Source organism: Rhinoraja longicauda, chromosome 21, assembly GCF_053455715.1.
Source record: "Rhinoraja longicauda isolate Sanriku21f chromosome 21, sRhiLon1.1, whole genome shotgun sequence".
NCBI classification, from domain to species: domain Eukaryota; kingdom Metazoa; phylum Chordata; class Chondrichthyes; order Rajiformes; family Arhynchobatidae; genus Rhinoraja; species Rhinoraja longicauda.
The window spans coordinates 6,524,463-6,542,109 of record NC_135973.1 but is presented as its reverse complement, the minus strand read 5'-3'; the positions used below and the strand labels follow the sequence as shown (position 1 = coordinate 6,542,109).

Sequence of the window (17,647 nt, the reverse complement as noted above, 5' to 3'; positions counted from 1 at the left end):
GTAAATAGTGGCCAGGGTCAGCTAATAGTATATACACTGAAATCAAATGCTGATCCAAGGTTCAAAACTACAGTTTCATTTCATCCCATAATTCAGGTGTTGTCAAAGCAAAAAATTCTTTGGAATGAATACTCAAGACCACAGTTAATTCAAAAATTGTAATGCCTGTTTAGGTTACTTTATACTGCTTTTTGCAAAAATATATATTTCTTAATGCTTAATGCACATTGTTTATGTAGATGTTTTATGTAATTTTCAAAAAGTTATGCATCTTGCTTTGCCATATTGTCTCTTATTTTGGATGGAACTAAGATTATTTAAAGAAAAATGAGTCCGTTTCATTAATGAATAATTGGTTTGGTTTATATTCCTTTCTACTCTATGTTACTTTGTGGAGTATTCTTCTTGTTCAGTGTTGGAAAAATTGATGTTCCTTTCATAATTTCACACACTTTTGTCAAAGGTCCTCTCAAATAGATGTAGTTATAAATATTATGCAGAACATAAACATTTTAGCAGTGAAGGCATTGTTTATTTAATTGCTTTTCTCTCTTCATCCAAGATATACATTTCCAGCTGAAATAACATTCTGAAATGCCAATTTAGCCATTTGCAATTTAGTGATTTACAGTGTCCAACTAGGAATAAAATAGGATTCATTCTATTCCTACAGGTTAACACTGTCTTGGTGCATGGAGGAATTATACGATGATGGTTCTTGTGTTCTGGGTATGATATTGACCAGCCTTACACACACGTGTTTTTCTCTGTCAGTCATGCACAATATGCTGTCATTCCCTGTCCATCATTGCCTTTGGTGCATTGTGTGCATGTGCATGGGAGGAAGGGTGGGTGGTGGTATTTAGACTACATTATTCCAGAGGTAACCACATTTGAACATCCCCAGGACAATCGGCCTTTACAATGTCATCCTGGAATGAGACCCAACTAGACCCCACATTTCCAGGCAACACCCTACCATGCCACCTCTAATCCCTTTTTCATTCTCTTGTCTTTCAACTCGCTAAATCAGCTAAAACTGATTCAGAGGCTTTTGATAGGCTCATGGATGGGCAGGGAATGAAGGAGTATGGATCATATTTAGGCTGAGGAGATTAATCTGGCATCATGCTCAGCAGACATTGTGGGCCGAAGCGCCTTTTTGTGTGTTGGAAGAAACTAGTTTATACCGAAGATATAGACACAAAATGCTGGAGTACCTCAGCAGGTCAGGCACCATCTCTGGAAAGTAGGAATGGGGGACGTTTCAGGTTCAGACTTTAAGTCCTTCATATCCTCCCCTACCCACCCCTTGCCTTTCCCGCTGAGTTACTCCAGCATTATGTGTCTATCTTCACAAACATTGGTAACTTTTATAAAGTCTTGATGCACTGGTATATAACAAGGATATTTTTTCCGTACATTGTGCCATTGACAAGTTAGTTCAAAGGAAGTTTAGTTCAGTTTAGTTTATTGTCATGTGTACCGAGGTACAGTGAAAAGCTTTTGTTGCGTGCTATCCAGATAGACACAAATGCTGGAGTACCTCAGCGGGTCAGGCAACATCTCTGGAGAAAATGAATAGGTGACGTTTCAGATCGGAACCCTTCTTTGGTATTTTGTGTCTATCTTCAGCCTGCTTATGTGGTGAGTACATTGTACTGTGTTAAAATGCACATTGATGGTTATAGCCTCCACAATGACCACTGCTCCCTGGCAATTCACCTGTTCTTCAACATCCACAAACCTGATCCACTATTGTCTCAGCCACAATGCTCTAATACCTGATTCCACTCCTCAGCCTGTAATCATCAACCCTCTTGCCCTGACAACACACGCAGCCCTGGGCAGTACTCTGGTGCAAAGTCTGCATCAAGGCCATAAAATAATCACGGTCCACCCAGAAAACTTCATCTTTGGTCCACAATTTTGTAAATAATTGACAACTCTAGTAGATGTGAATTTGTGCCAGGTTAGTATTTGATAATCAAAATTCTGGTACTGGACCATTTATTTTAGTTTTTGAAAGTTTCAAATACTACGATTGTTTGGTTCAGTTGCTGGTTGCTCCTCGTCGTTGATCCAACGTAGTTGGTTCGGAGGCATCGTTTGAGGTTGGGTCAGGCAGCTGCCCTTGAGTCGGGAGTGTCATTGCGCCGAGGAATTTACTTTCTGCAGCGAGTGGTAGATGTTATCGAGTGTAACATTTAGTAGGCGGAACGTTTTTCTTTAGCCTTCAGGAAGAAGGTATAGGAGTCTTAAAACTGTAACGTCCGGGTTCAGGAACAGCTTCTTCCCAACAACCACCAGTCTATTGAACACTAGAAACTCCAACTAAATAAACTACGAACTGCTTGGAACTTTGGGTTTTGATTTTGCACTATATTGGGGGTTTTTAACTGAACTTCTTTATTTGTTGTCAGTCTGAGTCTGCTGTTGCAAATAACAATGTCACCGTTCCGTTTGGGGACATGTAGCAATAAAACCCTCCCGACCCTCATGTCACTGCGAGTTCCCTTCCACTGTGAACTTCATGGTGACGAGGCCGTCGATGCCAGCCTGCAGCTCGTCGTGTTCCCGCACGGCAGACACTCCGGCGGGGGTGCCGGTGAGGATCAGGTCGCCTTCTTCCAGCCGGATGATGCGGCTGATGTAGTGGACGAGGAAGGCGACGGGGAAGATCATGTGCGAGGTGCTGCCCCGCTGCCTGAGCTGCCCGTTCACCTTCAGCCACAGGGTCAGGCGCTGCGGGTCGGGCACTCTGTCCTTGGGGATGAAGTCGCTGACGGGGCAGGAGCAGTCGAAGGCCTTGGCCAGGGTCCACGGGTGCCCCTTCTCCTTGCACTCGTCCTGCACGTCCCTGGCCGTCATGTCCAGGCACAGGGCGTACCCCCCCACATGGCTCATGGCGTCCCCCTGTGGGATGTGGCTGCCCCCCTCGGACACCACCACCCCCAGCTCCACTTCGTGGTGCACGTTGCGGCTGTAGTGGGGCAGGCGCAGCGGGGAGCCCTCTCGCAGGTAGGCGCTGGGAGGCTTCAGGAAGAGTAGGGGCTCGCTGCCCGGCACCGGGTTCCCCAGCTCCTGGGCGTGCTCGGCGTAGTTCCTGCCCACGCACACGATCTTTCTCCCCCACTCCCAGAAACGGCTCAGGTTCTTCCCGGAACTCATCCCCGTAGTCGCACTCTGTCTCTGTCTCTCACTCTGTGTCTGACTGACTCTGACAGCCCGGCCAGCGAGGGGTTAATCTTCCGCCGGCCCTCTGAACCCTAACGCAATCATGTGCAACTTAATCTTAATTTCCTGCAAACCTCCCCCCAAAAAAAACACATATATATATATATCATCCCCTCTGCTGCACTTTTTTAAAAAAAAAGTGTGATTGCAAATAATCTTTGCGTTTGCAACAGTTGGAGTTGGTGGGTGGGGAAAAGATTGCAATTGGGTGGCGAGTGCCGAGCTGGGGGAGGAGTTGGTGGGGAGAGAGGGATCGGAGGTTAAAGGCTGCCCTTGGCGCAGATGGTTGGTGCACTTTATCTCCCTCCCCAGACGGTCATGTACCTCTGACGATGGTGGTACGACTCTGCGGTGTCACTGCACTGGGAACCGCTGCTCGGAGACTCGGTAGGACAACTCGGTTCAATTGTGGATCCGCTCCCGACTCTCTCTCTCTCTCTCTCTCTCCCACCCACCACCTCCACAAATGTATCAAACTTGCCACAACAGACCATACATGTATTATTGCAACCACCCCCCTCCTCTCCTGCCATCCTCTCTGTAAACGTTGCCACCTTTTGCTGCCCTCTGTCCCCATTTGCAACACCCCTGCATTTGTCACATTAGGTCTAGAATATCTGATACATGTTTATCTGTGGAGTAGTGTGTATATATATATATACATTGTTTTTAAATCCATCCCATGATGTGTGTTTTTTAAATAAAAAAAACTCCCCCTCCTCCTCTCAAATGCATTTGGCAATTCGAATTAATTTAGTAAAAGACAGGTGCATATTTCGGTGGCTGTTATTCCCTCTGTGACAAATATACTTGTTTATTGTGTGGGCCTGTCATCTCGCAGCCTCGGCTGAGTTACCTGCTCACCTGCACTGAACGCTTTTGTTTATAAGTCATGTCTGTTGCGTGTGTGGATACAGTAATTTCTGAGGCCCACGTTTTTGTTGTTTCCCCGCTGTGAATTAAATTGGCAACACTCTCTGGAGCCGTGTTTACAATTGAAGCTCCTGCTCTTAACTGGGAAGGAAATAAGTGCGTGCACTTTGGAATCAAAGGTGTAGCAAGCAGCTCTTTGGGACAACCTGGTGGTTACATGGAGAGTAGCAGAAGTGTAAGAAAATAACTACAGATGCTGGTACAAATCGAAGGTATTTATTCACAAAATGCTAGAGTAGCTCAGCAGGTCAGGCAGCATCTCAGGAGAGAAGGAATGGGTGACGTTTCGGGTCTTCTTCATTCTTCTTTTCTTCTTCAGGAAGAAGGGTCTCGACCCGAAACGTCACCCATTCCTTCTCTCCTGAGATGCTGCCTGGCCTGCTGAGTCACTCCAGCATTTTGTGTCTTATCTTCTATCTAACTGCAGCATCTGCAGTTCCTTTCTACACAGCATTGATATGTTCCACATTCTCCAGGGATGCTGCCTGCCCCTGCCCCACCCCCCCACCCCCGAGTTACTCCAGCACTTTGTGTCCTTTTGCGCAAACCAGCATCTGCAGATTCCTGTTTCTACCTGGTATGAGACGTTTTCTGGAATCCTGCTTAAATCACCACCTCTACATCGTTAAAGAGCACATGTGAACCCCCCACGTTAACCCCCCCTTAAACTTAAGCGCTGTTTCTAAATAAATCATATTTTGCGTGGCAATGTGTAATCTTTAATCTTCCATAATTTATTCTTTGACATTTGTAAATCCATCCAAAAAGTATTGCCAGTTTCTGATCTCACGTTAAATGTGATTATAAAATAGAATTCATGAAGGTGAGGTTGTTATGGGGTGAAGGCAGGAGAATGGGGTTGAGAAGGGAAGGGAGATCAGCCATGATTGAATGGCGGAGTAGACTTGATGGGTCAAGATGGCCTTATTCCGCTCCTAGAACCTATGAGCTTATCAATGACCCAGGAGGCAGCTGTTTGCTGTGCTAGTATTAAGCATTCCATATGAACAACTTCCTTAAAACTGCAAATATTCTCGTGCGAAGTGTAAACTTATTGGCCTTAATCAAGGTGAGGAGATGAAAGAATTCTTCCTTCACTAAAATATGATCTATTTTTTAAAGACTGAACATTTTTGGACGTGCCTGACATTATCTCCATGTGTAGCCGGTTGGTAGAAATGGTCTCAGCACCTTGAGCTAGGTGAACTCTATGGGCCACCCGCACCAGGAATGTTAAGCCGAGCTCTCAGAGGGTACGGTACATTCACTGGACTAAAGTTCAACTCCCAACAGAGTGAAGTGTTGCCTGCCCCTGTCGAAAGACAAAATGGAAGAACAGACCAGTTCTGTTCCCACAGAGGAAGGACGGAAATAAAACCCAGGTCCCTACAGAAAGTCCGTACAGTTTTGTGAGTGATGGTAAGGAACAGGACGGCGATGGAAATGCCTGGGGCAGGGTTCACAGATGTAAGATGAGTGGGTTCCTGGCACCAGCAAAAATTAGGCTAGCAAAACTAAACAATCAGATAAGGGAGAGTGGGAAATTATGCTTGGGAATTAAATACCTGAGAAAATAATCAATAGTTCAATAGTGGTTTATTTGTCACAGGTGAAATTACTTTTGCATCTATTACGCATCTGGGCGCCGGCATTCTTGGCGCCACTATTCAAAGTTCATCATACCTGATTCAGTTCAGTTTGCTTTCATCTTGCAATCAGTGGCCCTTGCACAAAACAAAATACTTGTCAATCAATAGCTGGAAATTGTCAATGTTAATGCATATGTACAGGTTTCACCTGCGTTTATTTCCGCATCCACGTGCAGGCTCATTGTGTTTTTACTCTGGAGGTGCCATTAGACAACCGGAGACCCTTCCCAAGGCCGAGATGAAGGTTGAACTGTTGCCAGCACTGAAGGACAACTATATGTATCTCCTCATTGATAAGGAATCCAGAGAGGCCGCGATAGTCGACCCTGTGGAGCCGCAGAAGGCAAGTAGGAAAAATATATTTTGTTAGTATTATTAGTATTAAATAAATTAGAATAATAATATGTGATATGTGAATACCATTGATTCTCTTAATCTCTGCCGAACATCATTTATGATTAACACTTGTCTCCGTTATAAATCATGCAATATTTTGCGGCATGGTGGCACAGCAGTAGAGTTGCTGCCTTACAGCGCCAGAGACCCGGGTTCGATCCTGACCATGGGTGCTGTCTCTAAGGAGTTTGTTCCTTCTCCCCGTGACCTGTGTGGGTTTTCTCCGGGATCCCTGGTCGTCCCCCCCCCCCCACCATTCCAAAGATTTGTAGGCTAATCGGCTTGGTAAAATTGTCCCTAGCAAGTGTAGGATAGTGTCAGTGTGCAGGGATCACTGGTCGGCGCGGACCCAGTGGGCCAAAGGAGTCTGTTTCGTGCTGTATCTCTAAACTAAACTAAATTTAGTTGCTGAGTTTATTTTTGCGGATAAATGCTGTAGAGTTTAGTTTCGAATGAATTATTATTATTTTTTTCTTTCAGGTAGTCGATGCAGTTAAAAAGCACGGAGTAAACCTGACTACTGTCCTTACCACACACCATCACTGGTAAGCAAGTTCTCTAAAGCATAGGAGTGAAAAATGGACGTGCCACACATACATATTCTGCTCTGATATCCCCCATGAGGAAGTCTCCTGACCTGAAACGTCGCCTGTCCATTTCCTCTACCATTCTTCTGGATTTAGATTGGGAGAAAGTCGGGTTAGTAGGAGAGCAGGAAAAGACAAAGTTAAAATCAGGGACAGAAACAATCAACGATCATAAATTCACATGTCAGTGGGCCCATCGAGTCTGCTCCGCCATTCAATCATGGCTGATCTATCTTTCCCTCTCAACCCCATGCTCCTGCCTTCTCCCCATAACCTTTGACGCTCATACAATCAAGAACCTGTCAATCTCCGCTCTAAAAATACCCAATGGTTTGGCCTCCACAACCGTCTGTGGCAATGGATTCCACATATTGACCACTCTGACTAAAGACATTCCTCCTCATCTCCATTCTAAAGGTATGACCTTTTATTCTGAGGATGTGCCTCTTGTTCTAGAGTCTCCCACTAGAGAGTTTAGTGGATCAAACACAGTACCCCAAAGGATTGTTAAACAAAGTTTAAACAGGAATGAGTTGCTGAACAAGGATTTTTACAAAAGAACCATCCAAATCTGAAGAAGGGTCTCGACCCGAAACGTCACCCATTCCTTCTCTCCAGAGATGCTGCCTGACCCACTGTTACTCCAGAGATGCTGCCTGACCCACTGAGTTACTCCAGATACCTTTGATTTGTACCGGCATCTGCAGTTATTTTCCTACACATCCAAATCTTATAGTCTGACTATTCCCTGTATATCTTGTGCCTATCTAACAGCCTCTTAAATGCCGCTGTCGTATCTGCTGTGTCACTGTATCTGCTCACAAAATGCTGGAGTAACTCAGCAGGTCAGGCAGCATCTCAAGAGAGAAGGAATGGGTGACGTTTCAGAAGATGGAGGCGCAGGCAAGTCCCAATAAAGCAGATGTGGCTGTGGTAGCGAGTCTGGGCCAAAATGTGGTCATAGAGTAGGAGGGCAGGAGAAATCACAGAGGGGGAGCAGCGAGTGAGCATGTTGCTAAACTCTCGTCGAAGAGAGGAGGAGAACTTCTTCAAAGTGGACATACCTTGAGGAGAAATCGCAGTGGAGCAATCTGCTCAATCAGTCTGAGGAAGGCTCCCGACCCATAACATTGCCTGCCCATTCCCTCCAGAGTTCCTCCAGCACTTTGTGTCTTGCTCAAGACTCCAGCCTCTGCAGTTTCTTGTCTCACCATTATATTTGTCTGGTGCCATAACCTAGTTAAACGAGAGTCTTTGTCGTAAGTATTGGCCATTTCTCTCATTCTTTGCAAAGATGGGTCAGTTTATTTCCCTGTATTATTATCACGGTTCTATTACCTTGCTTTCAGGGACCACGCTGGAGGGAATGAGGCTTTGGCAAAGATTGTACCTGGCCTTAAGGTCTACGGTGGTGACGATCGCATTGGAGCTCTCACGTGCAAAGTCACGCATAAGAAGAAGTTCCAGGTAGTCAATAAGATCTCGGATGGTGTGCTGGAAGAATCGTCTGCACCCAATAATAATTAAGTTCTCCCCATAACCCCTGACACTCTTGCTAATCAAGAATCTATCAATCTCCGCCTTAAAAGTAACCATTGCCTTGGCCTCCACAGCCTTCAGTGGCAATGAATTCCACAGATTCACCGCCCCCTGGCTAAAGAAATTCTTCCTTATCTCCTTCCTTTTCTTTCTTTTCAAATCTTTTTATAAAATTTCAAAAAATAATAAACATAACAGTAATATTGATACATAGGGATCAGGATTACATTAACAACAAATGTAGCCTTAATATAAATCCAGTTTCAAAATACATATAGGGTATAGACCTCCCAGTCTCTATGTAATTATAGATAAAAGGTTAAAAGAGACCTTATATGTATATATATTTTTTTTAAAGATAAAAATTTACCCCCCTAAACTAAAGTAAGCAAACAAACAAAAAAACAAAAAAACAAAACAGAATCTGGGCTGCAAAAAAAACAAAAATGTCAACAGTTTAGACCCCTGTTTGTCGTTAAATCCGTTCCACCAAATAAAGGTAAAAAATTATAACGGCTGGAGAGGGATCTCCTTCCTAAAGGTAAACCTGTATACATGGTTCATCCATGGCTTGTTTGCCGAATGATTAAAAACAATAGACAATAGGTGCAGGAGGAGGCCATTCGGCCCTTCGAGCCAGCACCACCATTCAATGTCATCATGGCTGATCATTCTCAATCAGTACCCCGTTCCTGCCTTCTCCCCATACCCCCTGACTCCGCTATCCTTAAGAGCTCTATCTAGCTCTCTCTTGAATGCATTCAGAGAATTGGCCTCCACTGCCTTCTGAGACATGGTTTTGGGAAAGAGTTAGTGCCATTTTATCTAACAGTCCTATCCTTTTTTTATCTGATTATCCTTTTATCTACTGGTGATTCTAAGATTGAGTAACAGCGTGTGTAAAATTGAAACTAACAGCAAGACATGATGTGCTTCACCCATCTAGGTTGGCTCTCTGAATGTGGAGTGCCTGTTCACTCCTTGTCACACATCAGGACATATCTGCTACTTTGTGACAAAAGATAATAGCACTGAGGCCCCCGCTGTATTCACTGGTGAGTGTCTCTGGAACATCCCTCATCAATATGGGGCGGTCAGGGTGGCGCAGCTGTAGGATCGCTGCCTTACAGCGAATGCAGCACCGGAGACCCGGGTTCGATCCCGACTACGGGTGCTGTCCGTACGGGACTTTGTTCATTCTCCCCGTGACCTGCGTGGGTTTTTCTCCGAGACCTTCCGTTTTCCTCCCACACTCCAAAGACGCACAGGTTTATTGGTTGATTGGCTTGGTTAATGTGAAGATTGTCCCCAGTGGGTATAGGATAGTGTTAATATGCGGGGATCGCTGGTTGGCATGGACCCGGTGGGCTGAAAGGGCCTGTTTCCGCGCTCTATCTCTAAACTAAACTAGAAACTTAAAAAAAAATCTATGTAAAACTGTAGCACCCACACAAAACCCTGTGCGGTCACAGGGAGAGTGTAAAAGCTCCTTGCGGGCGACACCAGAAGTCGGGACTGAATCTGGAGCTGTGAGATAGCACCTCTACAAGGTGTACTAGTCTCTGCCTCTATGCTGGAAGGAATATCATGTATTAAACAGCTGAAGACGGCGGGGATTTGAATGCTGCCATAAGGACTTCCTACCACTACACCCTGGAGGCTGAGATAATTGACCAATAATCACAACCAGCTTCCTTTGTACGTAGCAGGCCTACATCTGTTGGAATGATTTTTTTCCTCTTGATATCCTTTGTCTTCGGTTTTACCAGAACACCTTGTCTGTTGAGTGTTGCCCTGAGGACAGGCGTTCACTCTCTCTCTCTCTCTCTCTCTCTCTCTCTCTCTCTCTCTCTCGTTCAGCTCGGTGAACGAAGGCTGTGGTGTGATCTAGGTCAGCCGGGTGGAATCCAGGCCCAGCACCGTGTGCATGTTACTGGGGAGAGTAGGTGCTGCATTTCAGCACCGTTGATTCAGTTGGGAGTGGATTGTGAGGTTGCTAGCTGGGTCAGATTTACTTTAGAGATACAGCATGGAAACAGGCCCTTCGGCCCACCGAGTCCGCGCCAACCATCGATCACCCGTAAGCACAATTAGTGTCAAACAAATTGTTGACCAATTTAACACACTAGTCATATTGTAATTTTAGTGCAAGTTGAACTGAATGCATCAAACTTCACTGATCACCGTTTAAATCTTTTGACTTTATGGTTAGTTTATGATTGTCACATGTACTGAGGTACAGTGAAAAGCTTTCATTTGCATGCTATCCAGTTGAAGACTATACAGGAATACAATCAAGCTGTCCACAGTGCAAGGATAAAGGATAAAGGGTTCAACGTTCAGTGCAAGATATAACTTTATTTTAGATTTTAAAGGGGCTCACTAAGTCCGTGCCGCCCAGCGATTGCCCCATACACTAGCACTATCTTACACACTAGTGACAGTTTAGAGAAGACAGTTTAGAGAAGCCAATTAACATTCTATACGTCTTTGGAGTGTGGGAGGAAACTGGAGCACCCGGAGAAAACCCACGCGGTCACGGGGAGAACGTACAAACTCCGTACAGACAGTACCCGTAGTCTGAACCCGGGTCTCTGGCGCTGTAAGGCAGCAACTCTACCGCTGTGCTACTCCTTGCGTCAGACTGGCGTCAGATTAAAGAGAGTTCAAAGGTCTGCAGTGAGGTTTGATGGGAGATCAGGACCGCTCTCTGATGGCCTCCGATTTTTCTTATTGTTCATCGTGGTTTCGCAGCTTGGGTGAGTTGATGGGCCCGTTCTACGTTTCCTTCAGATGTAGTGCGGCGCGGTGGCGCAGCGGTAGAGTTGCTGCCTTACAACGCGTGCAGTGCCGGAGACCCGGGTTCGATCCCGACTACGGTTGCCGTCTGTACGGAGTTTGTACGTTCTCCCCGTGACCCGCGTGGGTTTTCTCCGAGATCCTCGGTTTCCTCCCACACTCCAAGGACGTACAGGGTTGTAGGTGAATTGGCTTGGTACAAGTGTAAGTTATCCACAGTGTGTGTGTAGGGTAGTGTTAGTGTGCGGGGATCGGCGGGCCGAAGGGCCTGAATTCTCGCTGTATCTCTAAAACTAAAATCATAAACTAAAATGTATATACTGTATAATAAAATGTGTTTTAAAGAGCACGTTCCAGTTTGCAGATTGATAGGTTGGTTCTGTGCTTGCTCACAGGTGACACGCTCTTTGTTGCTGGCTGTGGTAGGTTCTTTGAAGGGACTGGCGAGGAGATGTATCGAGCTCTGATCGACATCCTCGGCAGCCTACCACGTGAAACCGTGAGTGGTTTAATTTTCATCAACGATATGAATTGCGAGGATGCTATTTTGGACACTCCCTCCACTTCCTCATCTCAACCCTCACTCTTATGTCTGCATCATTTCGTGCCATCTATTTCTTTCCATCGTGAGATTAAGGCAAAAAGTACTGACAAATAGAACATGTAATTTAGTTCCCACCTCGTGCTGCCCACACCTTGAAGCCACTGCCTGAACATATCGGCACATTTTATCTTCTAAATGCAGAGATAATCGCCAGAGAAAAGGTATCTCCTCACAGGCGCAGCGGCAGAGTTGCTGCCTTACAGCGCCAGAGACCCGGGTTCGACCCTGACTATGGGTGCTGTCTGTACGGAGCTTGTATGTTCTCCCTGTGACCACGTGGGTTTCCTCCAGGTGCTCCAAACGATTTCCTCCTGCACTCCAAAGACGTACAAGTTTGTAGGTTAATTGGCTTGGTAAAATTGTGAATTGTCCCTCGTGTGTAGGATAGTGTTAATATGCAGGCATCGCTGGCCGGCACGGACTCGGTGGGCCGAAGGGCCTGTTTCTGCGCTGTATCTCTAAACTAAACTAGGACTTGCTTCCACAGTATCAGGGAACTCTCCATGTGGCCACTTTTCCAGGATTAAGATAAACATTGAGTTCTGCTGAAATATGTTTTTTGTATGAAATATACAGCATTGAAACAGGCCCTTCGGCCCACCATATCCATGCCGACCCACCGATCACCCATTCACACTAGTTCTATGTTATCCAACACTTTCTCATCCACTCTCTGCACATCAGGGCCAATTTACATAGGGCCAATTAACCTGCAAACCTGCAAGGTTTTGGGGCGTGGGGGGAAACCGGAGCACCCGGAGGAAACCCATGAGAAACATGGAGAACGTGCAAACTCCGCACAGGCAGTACCCGAGGTCAGGATTGAACCCTGGTGTAGAACTAGTGTGAACGGGCGATGGATGGGTCGGCATGGACTCGGTGGGTCGACCGACCGACCCGTTTCCATGCTGTGTCAGGTGCCATTCGGCCCTTCGAGCCAGCACCGCCATTTAGTATGCTCACGGCTGATCATCCAAAATCAGTTTCTCCTTCTTGCTTTCTCCCCATGTCCCTTGATTCCGTTGCCTCACCATCCTTCCAAGCTTCCAAAATACTTCTCTCCAATTGTGCTTTATCACGACACGATGGAAAATGTAATATTTTTAAGAAACTAATGTGGTCCAATAACATTCCTTCCTTCGTTATGGCTTGTTGTAGGGATTCTGTGTTTCATTCGTTAAGAATGTGGTACTGAATGAGCGTTTCTTGTTTCCAGAGGGTGTACTGCGGTCACGAGTATACAATCAACAACCTTAAGTTTGCGCGACATGTTGAACCAAACAATGCAATAATCAAACAAAAGTTAGCTTGGGCTAAGGTAGGTTTTGGTGCCACAATATTCAGCCTGCATTTCCAGCGTCTGTGGCTGTTTGCTTTATCGTAACTCTGCCTGGTTTGTTGGTCAAGAGTGTTTTATTGTCGGGTGGCTCAGCGGTAGAGTTGCTGCCTCACAGCGCCTGAGACCCGGGTTTGATCCTGACCACAGGTGCTGTCTGTTTAGGAGTTTGTACGTTCTCTCTGTGACCGCGTGGGTTTTCTCCGGACGCTCCGGTTTCCTCCCACACTCCAAAGACGTGCAGGTTTGTCGGTTAATTGGCTTCTGTAAAATTGAGAATTGTCTCTCGTGGGTAGGATAGTGTTAGTGTACGGGGTGATCGCTGGTCGGCACGGACTCGATGGGCCGAACAGTCAGCACCTGCAGTCAGGATCCAGCCCAGGTCTCTGGCACCGAAAGGCAGCAACTCTACCACCGCGCCACCGTGCCGCCCTTAAATGGTTGATACGAATAGTTTTCAGGACAATTGTTTCATCCATAAATTATGTAGATCCTCAAAACACTTCAATTCTGTTAAGAAGAGACTGTGGATTTCTCTTAGAGCTGCATCCATGTATTTAGAAATTATGCGTATTCTGTATTAAGCATATTATGTATTAAGTTGTAATGCAAAGATGTCTTGTGCTAATAGTTGGCAAATTTGAATTGTAGACTTTGATCAGATTCTTTAATCTGTTTTAGGAACAATACAATCTTGGGAATCCTACCATCCCAGCCACCATTGGAGAGGAGTTCAGTTATAACCCTTTCATGCGAGTCAGGTATGACTAAATCCATGGTAACCGTCTCAGGGAGAGGTTGGACAGACTTAGATTGTTTTCTCTGGAACGTCGGAGGTTGCGGGGAGACCTGATAGAAGTATATAAAACTATGACAGGGTACAGACAGGGTAGACAGCCAGAACCTTTTTTGCCCAGAATGGAAAAATCAAATATTAGAGGGCATAGCTTGAAGGTGAGAGGGGCAAAGTTACAGAAATGTGAGGGGCAAGTTCTTTTACACAGAGGGTGGTGGGTGCCTGGAACGTGCTGCCAGGGGTGGGAACCTGGGTGGTGGTGGAGGCAGATACGATAGTGGCATTCAAGAGATATGTAGATAGGCCCATGGATATCCGGGAAGGAGGGATGTAGATTATGTGCAGACAGATCAGAGTTGGTCTTGGCGTCATGTTTGGCCTGGACACTGCGTGCCAAAGGGCCAGCTCTTGTGCTGCACTGTTCTATGTTCCAAAAATAACATCTTCCAAGCTTTATCAGCCATGATCATATTGAATGGCGGTGCAGGCTCGAAGGGCCAAATGGCCTACTCCTGCACCTATTTTCTATGTTTCTTTGTTACACTAAGTAATCGTTAGTGTGCAGGGAGGAACTGCAGATGCTGGTTTGTACCGCCGATGGACACATAACGCTGGAGTAACACAGCGGGAAAGGCAGCATCTCTGGAGAAAAGGAATAGGCGACGTTTTCGGGTCGGGACACTTCTTCAGACTGGTACCCGACCCGAAACGTCGCCTATTCCTTTTTCTAAAAGGGATTCCCAGGTGTAAAGTATATTTACTAATAAAGCTTCTAAATAAATTGAATCCAGTCTGAAGAAGGCCTCCGAGCCAAAACGCCGCCCGATTCCTTCTCTCCGGAGATGCCTGCCTGAGCCCGCTGAGTTACTCCAGCTTTTTGTGTCTGTCTCAAGTGATTGTTAGTATTGACATTTGAGAATAGAGAGGTGTAGTAAACAATAAGTTTTTTTTTTTAAACAGGGAAAAAAGTGTCCAAGACCACGCTGGAACGAAGGATGCAATTTCTACAATGGAGGCAATCAGACAAGAAAAAGACGATTTTAAAGCACCGGAGGATTAATTGAAAGATGTGACCAGGTCACGCCTGTCAATACACATTGACCTCCGCACCTACTATAAAGTTGTAAAATATATTTAGTTATAAATCTTCTAAATAAATTGAATTTGCTTTGCAAATGAAATATGCACAATATATGTTGCAAAACATACTTGGCTAATATCAATGAAAATTGTAACATATTCTTTCATTTCAGTCAGAGAAGTGATTTTCTTTTGCTCCATTTCTCCGTCTTTTAGTCTGCTTTTAAATTTACTTTGCTGCCATTTTCTTAGAAGCCAAGCAATTTAAGTGATTTTTATATCCGAGCAAAAGTCGCAGTTCACACTGGGACCCGTGTGCCCTGTTTTACTGGAGCATGGAAAGCAAATATTACATAGTAAATGAAATGCCAGGGATGGAACCCTGCAGATTGCCAGCACAGCGCCGCGATCTCCCAGGCCCTCTGGAGAAGGATTATAGTTCAAAGGATCACTAAATGTGTAAATAAATGAAATCGGATTCTTTCTGTAGCTGCATGCTGTCACTTTATTTGAGAATATAATTCTATTCCTGCTATGTCCTGGGCACTGAAGCCCGTTTGCACAGTGGCGCAGCAGGTAGTGCTGTTGCCTCACAGCCGCCAGGGACCCGGGTTCGATCCTGACCTCGGGTGCTGTGCTGTCTGCGTGGAGTTTGCACGTCCTCCCTGTGACCGGGTGGATTTCCTCCGGGTGCTCCGGTTTCCTCCCACATCCCGAACACGTGCGGGCTTGCAGGCTAATTGGCCACCATAATTTGTCCCTCGTGCGAAGGGAGTGGATGAAAAAGTGGGATAGTATAGAACTAGGGTGAACGGGTTGAATGGTCGATGGGTTCTATGGTTCAATGGTCAGCCTGGACCCAGTGGGCTGAAGGCCCAGTTTCCATGCTGTGCCTTTCAATTCCTTCAATCAATCTGAAGTAGCTTCAAGCTTCTGATTTACAAAAATCCTAAATACAAAAAGATATTTGTATCCTACTGGCCCAATGTGAAAAAGTGAATAGTAAAAATAAAAATTTAGATGATTTTGAATGAAATTTAATGATATTGAATTTTCAGTTAATTTTTGCGATTAATTTTAATATCAGTTAAGAATTTGTGAGAAGAACAAAAACTGAAGTCATTAAATGAAATCCAGAGTGAGACTGAATGTGATACAAGGACATATTTCCCTCCCTTTCACTATAACACTAGAACTGTTCCACTGAACCCCTTTCTTTTTTATTTATATAGGAATTTGTTATTACAGATTTCATTTAGTCTTGACTTCCATCTTGGGATTTTTCATTGTACAGTGGAATTTATATATCTATAGTCAACGGTTGTGGGGGCTGATAAAGAATATAAGAGCCCTTGTTGGTAGTCCCAACGAAAATGCTTAACGCAAAGTGCTGGAGTAACTCGGCCTGTCAGGCAGCATCTCTGGAGAACGTGGATAGGTGACGTTTCGGGTCGGGACCCTTCCTCAGACTGATTCAGCACTCTGCGGTCTTTTTTTTTTTTTTGTTAACCAGCATCTGAAGTTCCTTGTATCTTCAAAAATACTTTGTTCCTTTCAATGATATGACCTAGAATCTAAGTGTAAATAAAATAGAAATGCTCTGTAGGTGATGGGCCAGGTTTGAGAAAACCAAACTTGTCCCCTGTCAGTCTGAATTGAGTCCCGACCCGTGTTCTCCCGAGATGCTGCCTGACCCGCTGAGTTACTCCAGCACGGTGTGTCCAAAACTAACCACCGTTTAACTCTCTGCAAACTTACAACTTTTACGTTCGGCTCTTCCAGAATGCAGTTTTGTTTTTAACTGAGATTTGCACATCCGTGTTCATGCTAACCTTTCTGCCGGGCTTTATAATTATTCCGTAGACCTGTTCAGCACTCGGTCTGAAGAAACAAAATGTGTTCCTTTTCATCTTGATTAGAAGATGAAAATGTGTTCCTTGTGTGGAATCTCAACAGTAAGACGTTTCTCAGTTGACAATATACCTGCTGATTGTGGTTTTGCTTTTGATTGCATTCTTGTTGATTTTTGTGAAGTTATAAAGGAAAAAAAAGATTAAATAAAATGCTTTTTGCTGTTGCATTTTGTGAAGACGTTTCTTTACCTGAAACCCGATTATCTCCATTACTGATTCGAAGATGAACTGGATGATTTTAAGAGGGGAATTGGCTTTGGTAAAATTGTAAATTGTCCCTTGCATGTGCTTGGGATAGTGTTAGTGTATGGGGATCGCTAGTCGGTGTGGACTCGGTGTGCCGAAGGGCCTGTTTCCACACTGTTTCTCTAAACTAAACTAAACTAAGCTCTATGACCCAATGACAATTTGCTTTGTGTATTGACAAGAAACTCAGACCAAATGAAAAATATTCACAGGGACTTTAATAATTGGGAAAATATGAAGTGCTGGTTGAAAATGTTCAGACATAGGTGAAATAATTCAAGAGTTCATAAGTGATAGGAGCAGAATTAGGCCATTCGGCCCATCAAGTCTATTCCACCATTCAATCATGGCCGATCTTTCTCTTCTTTTTTTTCACAAAATGCTGGAATAACTCAGCAGGTCAGGCAGCATCTCAGGAAAGAAGGAATGGGTGACGTTTCCAGTCGAGACCCTTCAGACTGAAACGTCACCCATTCCTTCCCTCCTGAGATGCTGCCTGACCTGCTGAGTTACTCCAGCATTTTGTGAAATA

General features: G+C 45.0%; 2 protein-coding genes across 4 annotated transcripts; one reads left to right on the top strand and one right to left on the bottom strand.

Moving 5' to 3' along the window:
• Positions 1 to 422: 422 nt before the first annotated feature.
• fahd1 (fumarylacetoacetate hydrolase domain containing 1) lies at positions 423 to 3,242 on the bottom strand. The gene has a single exon (XM_078417668.1). The coding sequence runs from the start codon at positions 3,169 to 3,171 to the stop codon at positions 2,503 to 2,505; it is 669 nt and encodes a 222-aa protein (XP_078273794.1). The 5' UTR covers positions 3,172 to 3,242; the 3' UTR covers positions 423 to 2,502.
• On the top strand, positions 2,512 to 16,998 carry hagh (hydroxyacylglutathione hydrolase). Of its 3 annotated transcripts, none has more exons than XM_078417664.1 (9): positions 2,512 to 2,692; positions 5,996 to 6,162; positions 6,696 to 6,760; positions 8,152 to 8,269; positions 9,288 to 9,396; positions 11,536 to 11,639; positions 12,961 to 13,062; positions 13,762 to 13,841; positions 14,837 to 16,998. In XM_078417664.1, exons 2-9 carry the CDS (start codon positions 6,058 to 6,060, stop codon positions 14,934 to 14,936), a joined length of 783 nt encoding a protein of 260 aa, XP_078273790.1. In that variant the 5' UTR covers positions 2,512 to 2,692; positions 5,996 to 6,057; the 3' UTR covers positions 14,937 to 16,998. The 3 variants fall into 3 exon arrangements, with proteins under 3 accessions (XP_078273790.1, XP_078273791.1, XP_078273792.1); XM_078417665.1 differs by lacking the exon at positions 2,512 to 2,692 and adding an exon at positions 3,485 to 3,624; XM_078417666.1 differs by lacking the exon at positions 2,512 to 2,692 and adding an exon at positions 3,487 to 3,624 and having other exon boundaries at positions 6,020 to 6,162.
• Positions 16,999 to 17,647: the final 649 nt, after the last annotated feature.

Excerpts from the sequence above, each read along its gene's own strand:
- fahd1 (XM_078417668.1), bottom strand. The coding sequence starts at position 3,171 with ATGAGTTCCGGGAAGAACCTGAGCCGTTTCTGGGAGTGGGGGAGAAAG.
- hagh (XM_078417665.1), top strand. The coding sequence starts at position 3,570 with ATGGTGGTACGACTCTGCGGTGTCACTGCACTGGGAACCGCTGCTCGG. Across the intron at positions 3,625-5,995 it reads AACCGCTGCTCGGAGACTCG|GCTCATTGTGTTTTTACTCT; the intron begins GTAGGACAACTC and ends ATCCACGTGCAG. Across the intron at positions 8,270-9,287 it reads CGCATAAGAAGAAGTTCCAG|GTTGGCTCTCTGAATGTGGA; the intron begins GTAGTCAATAAG and ends TCACCCATCTAG.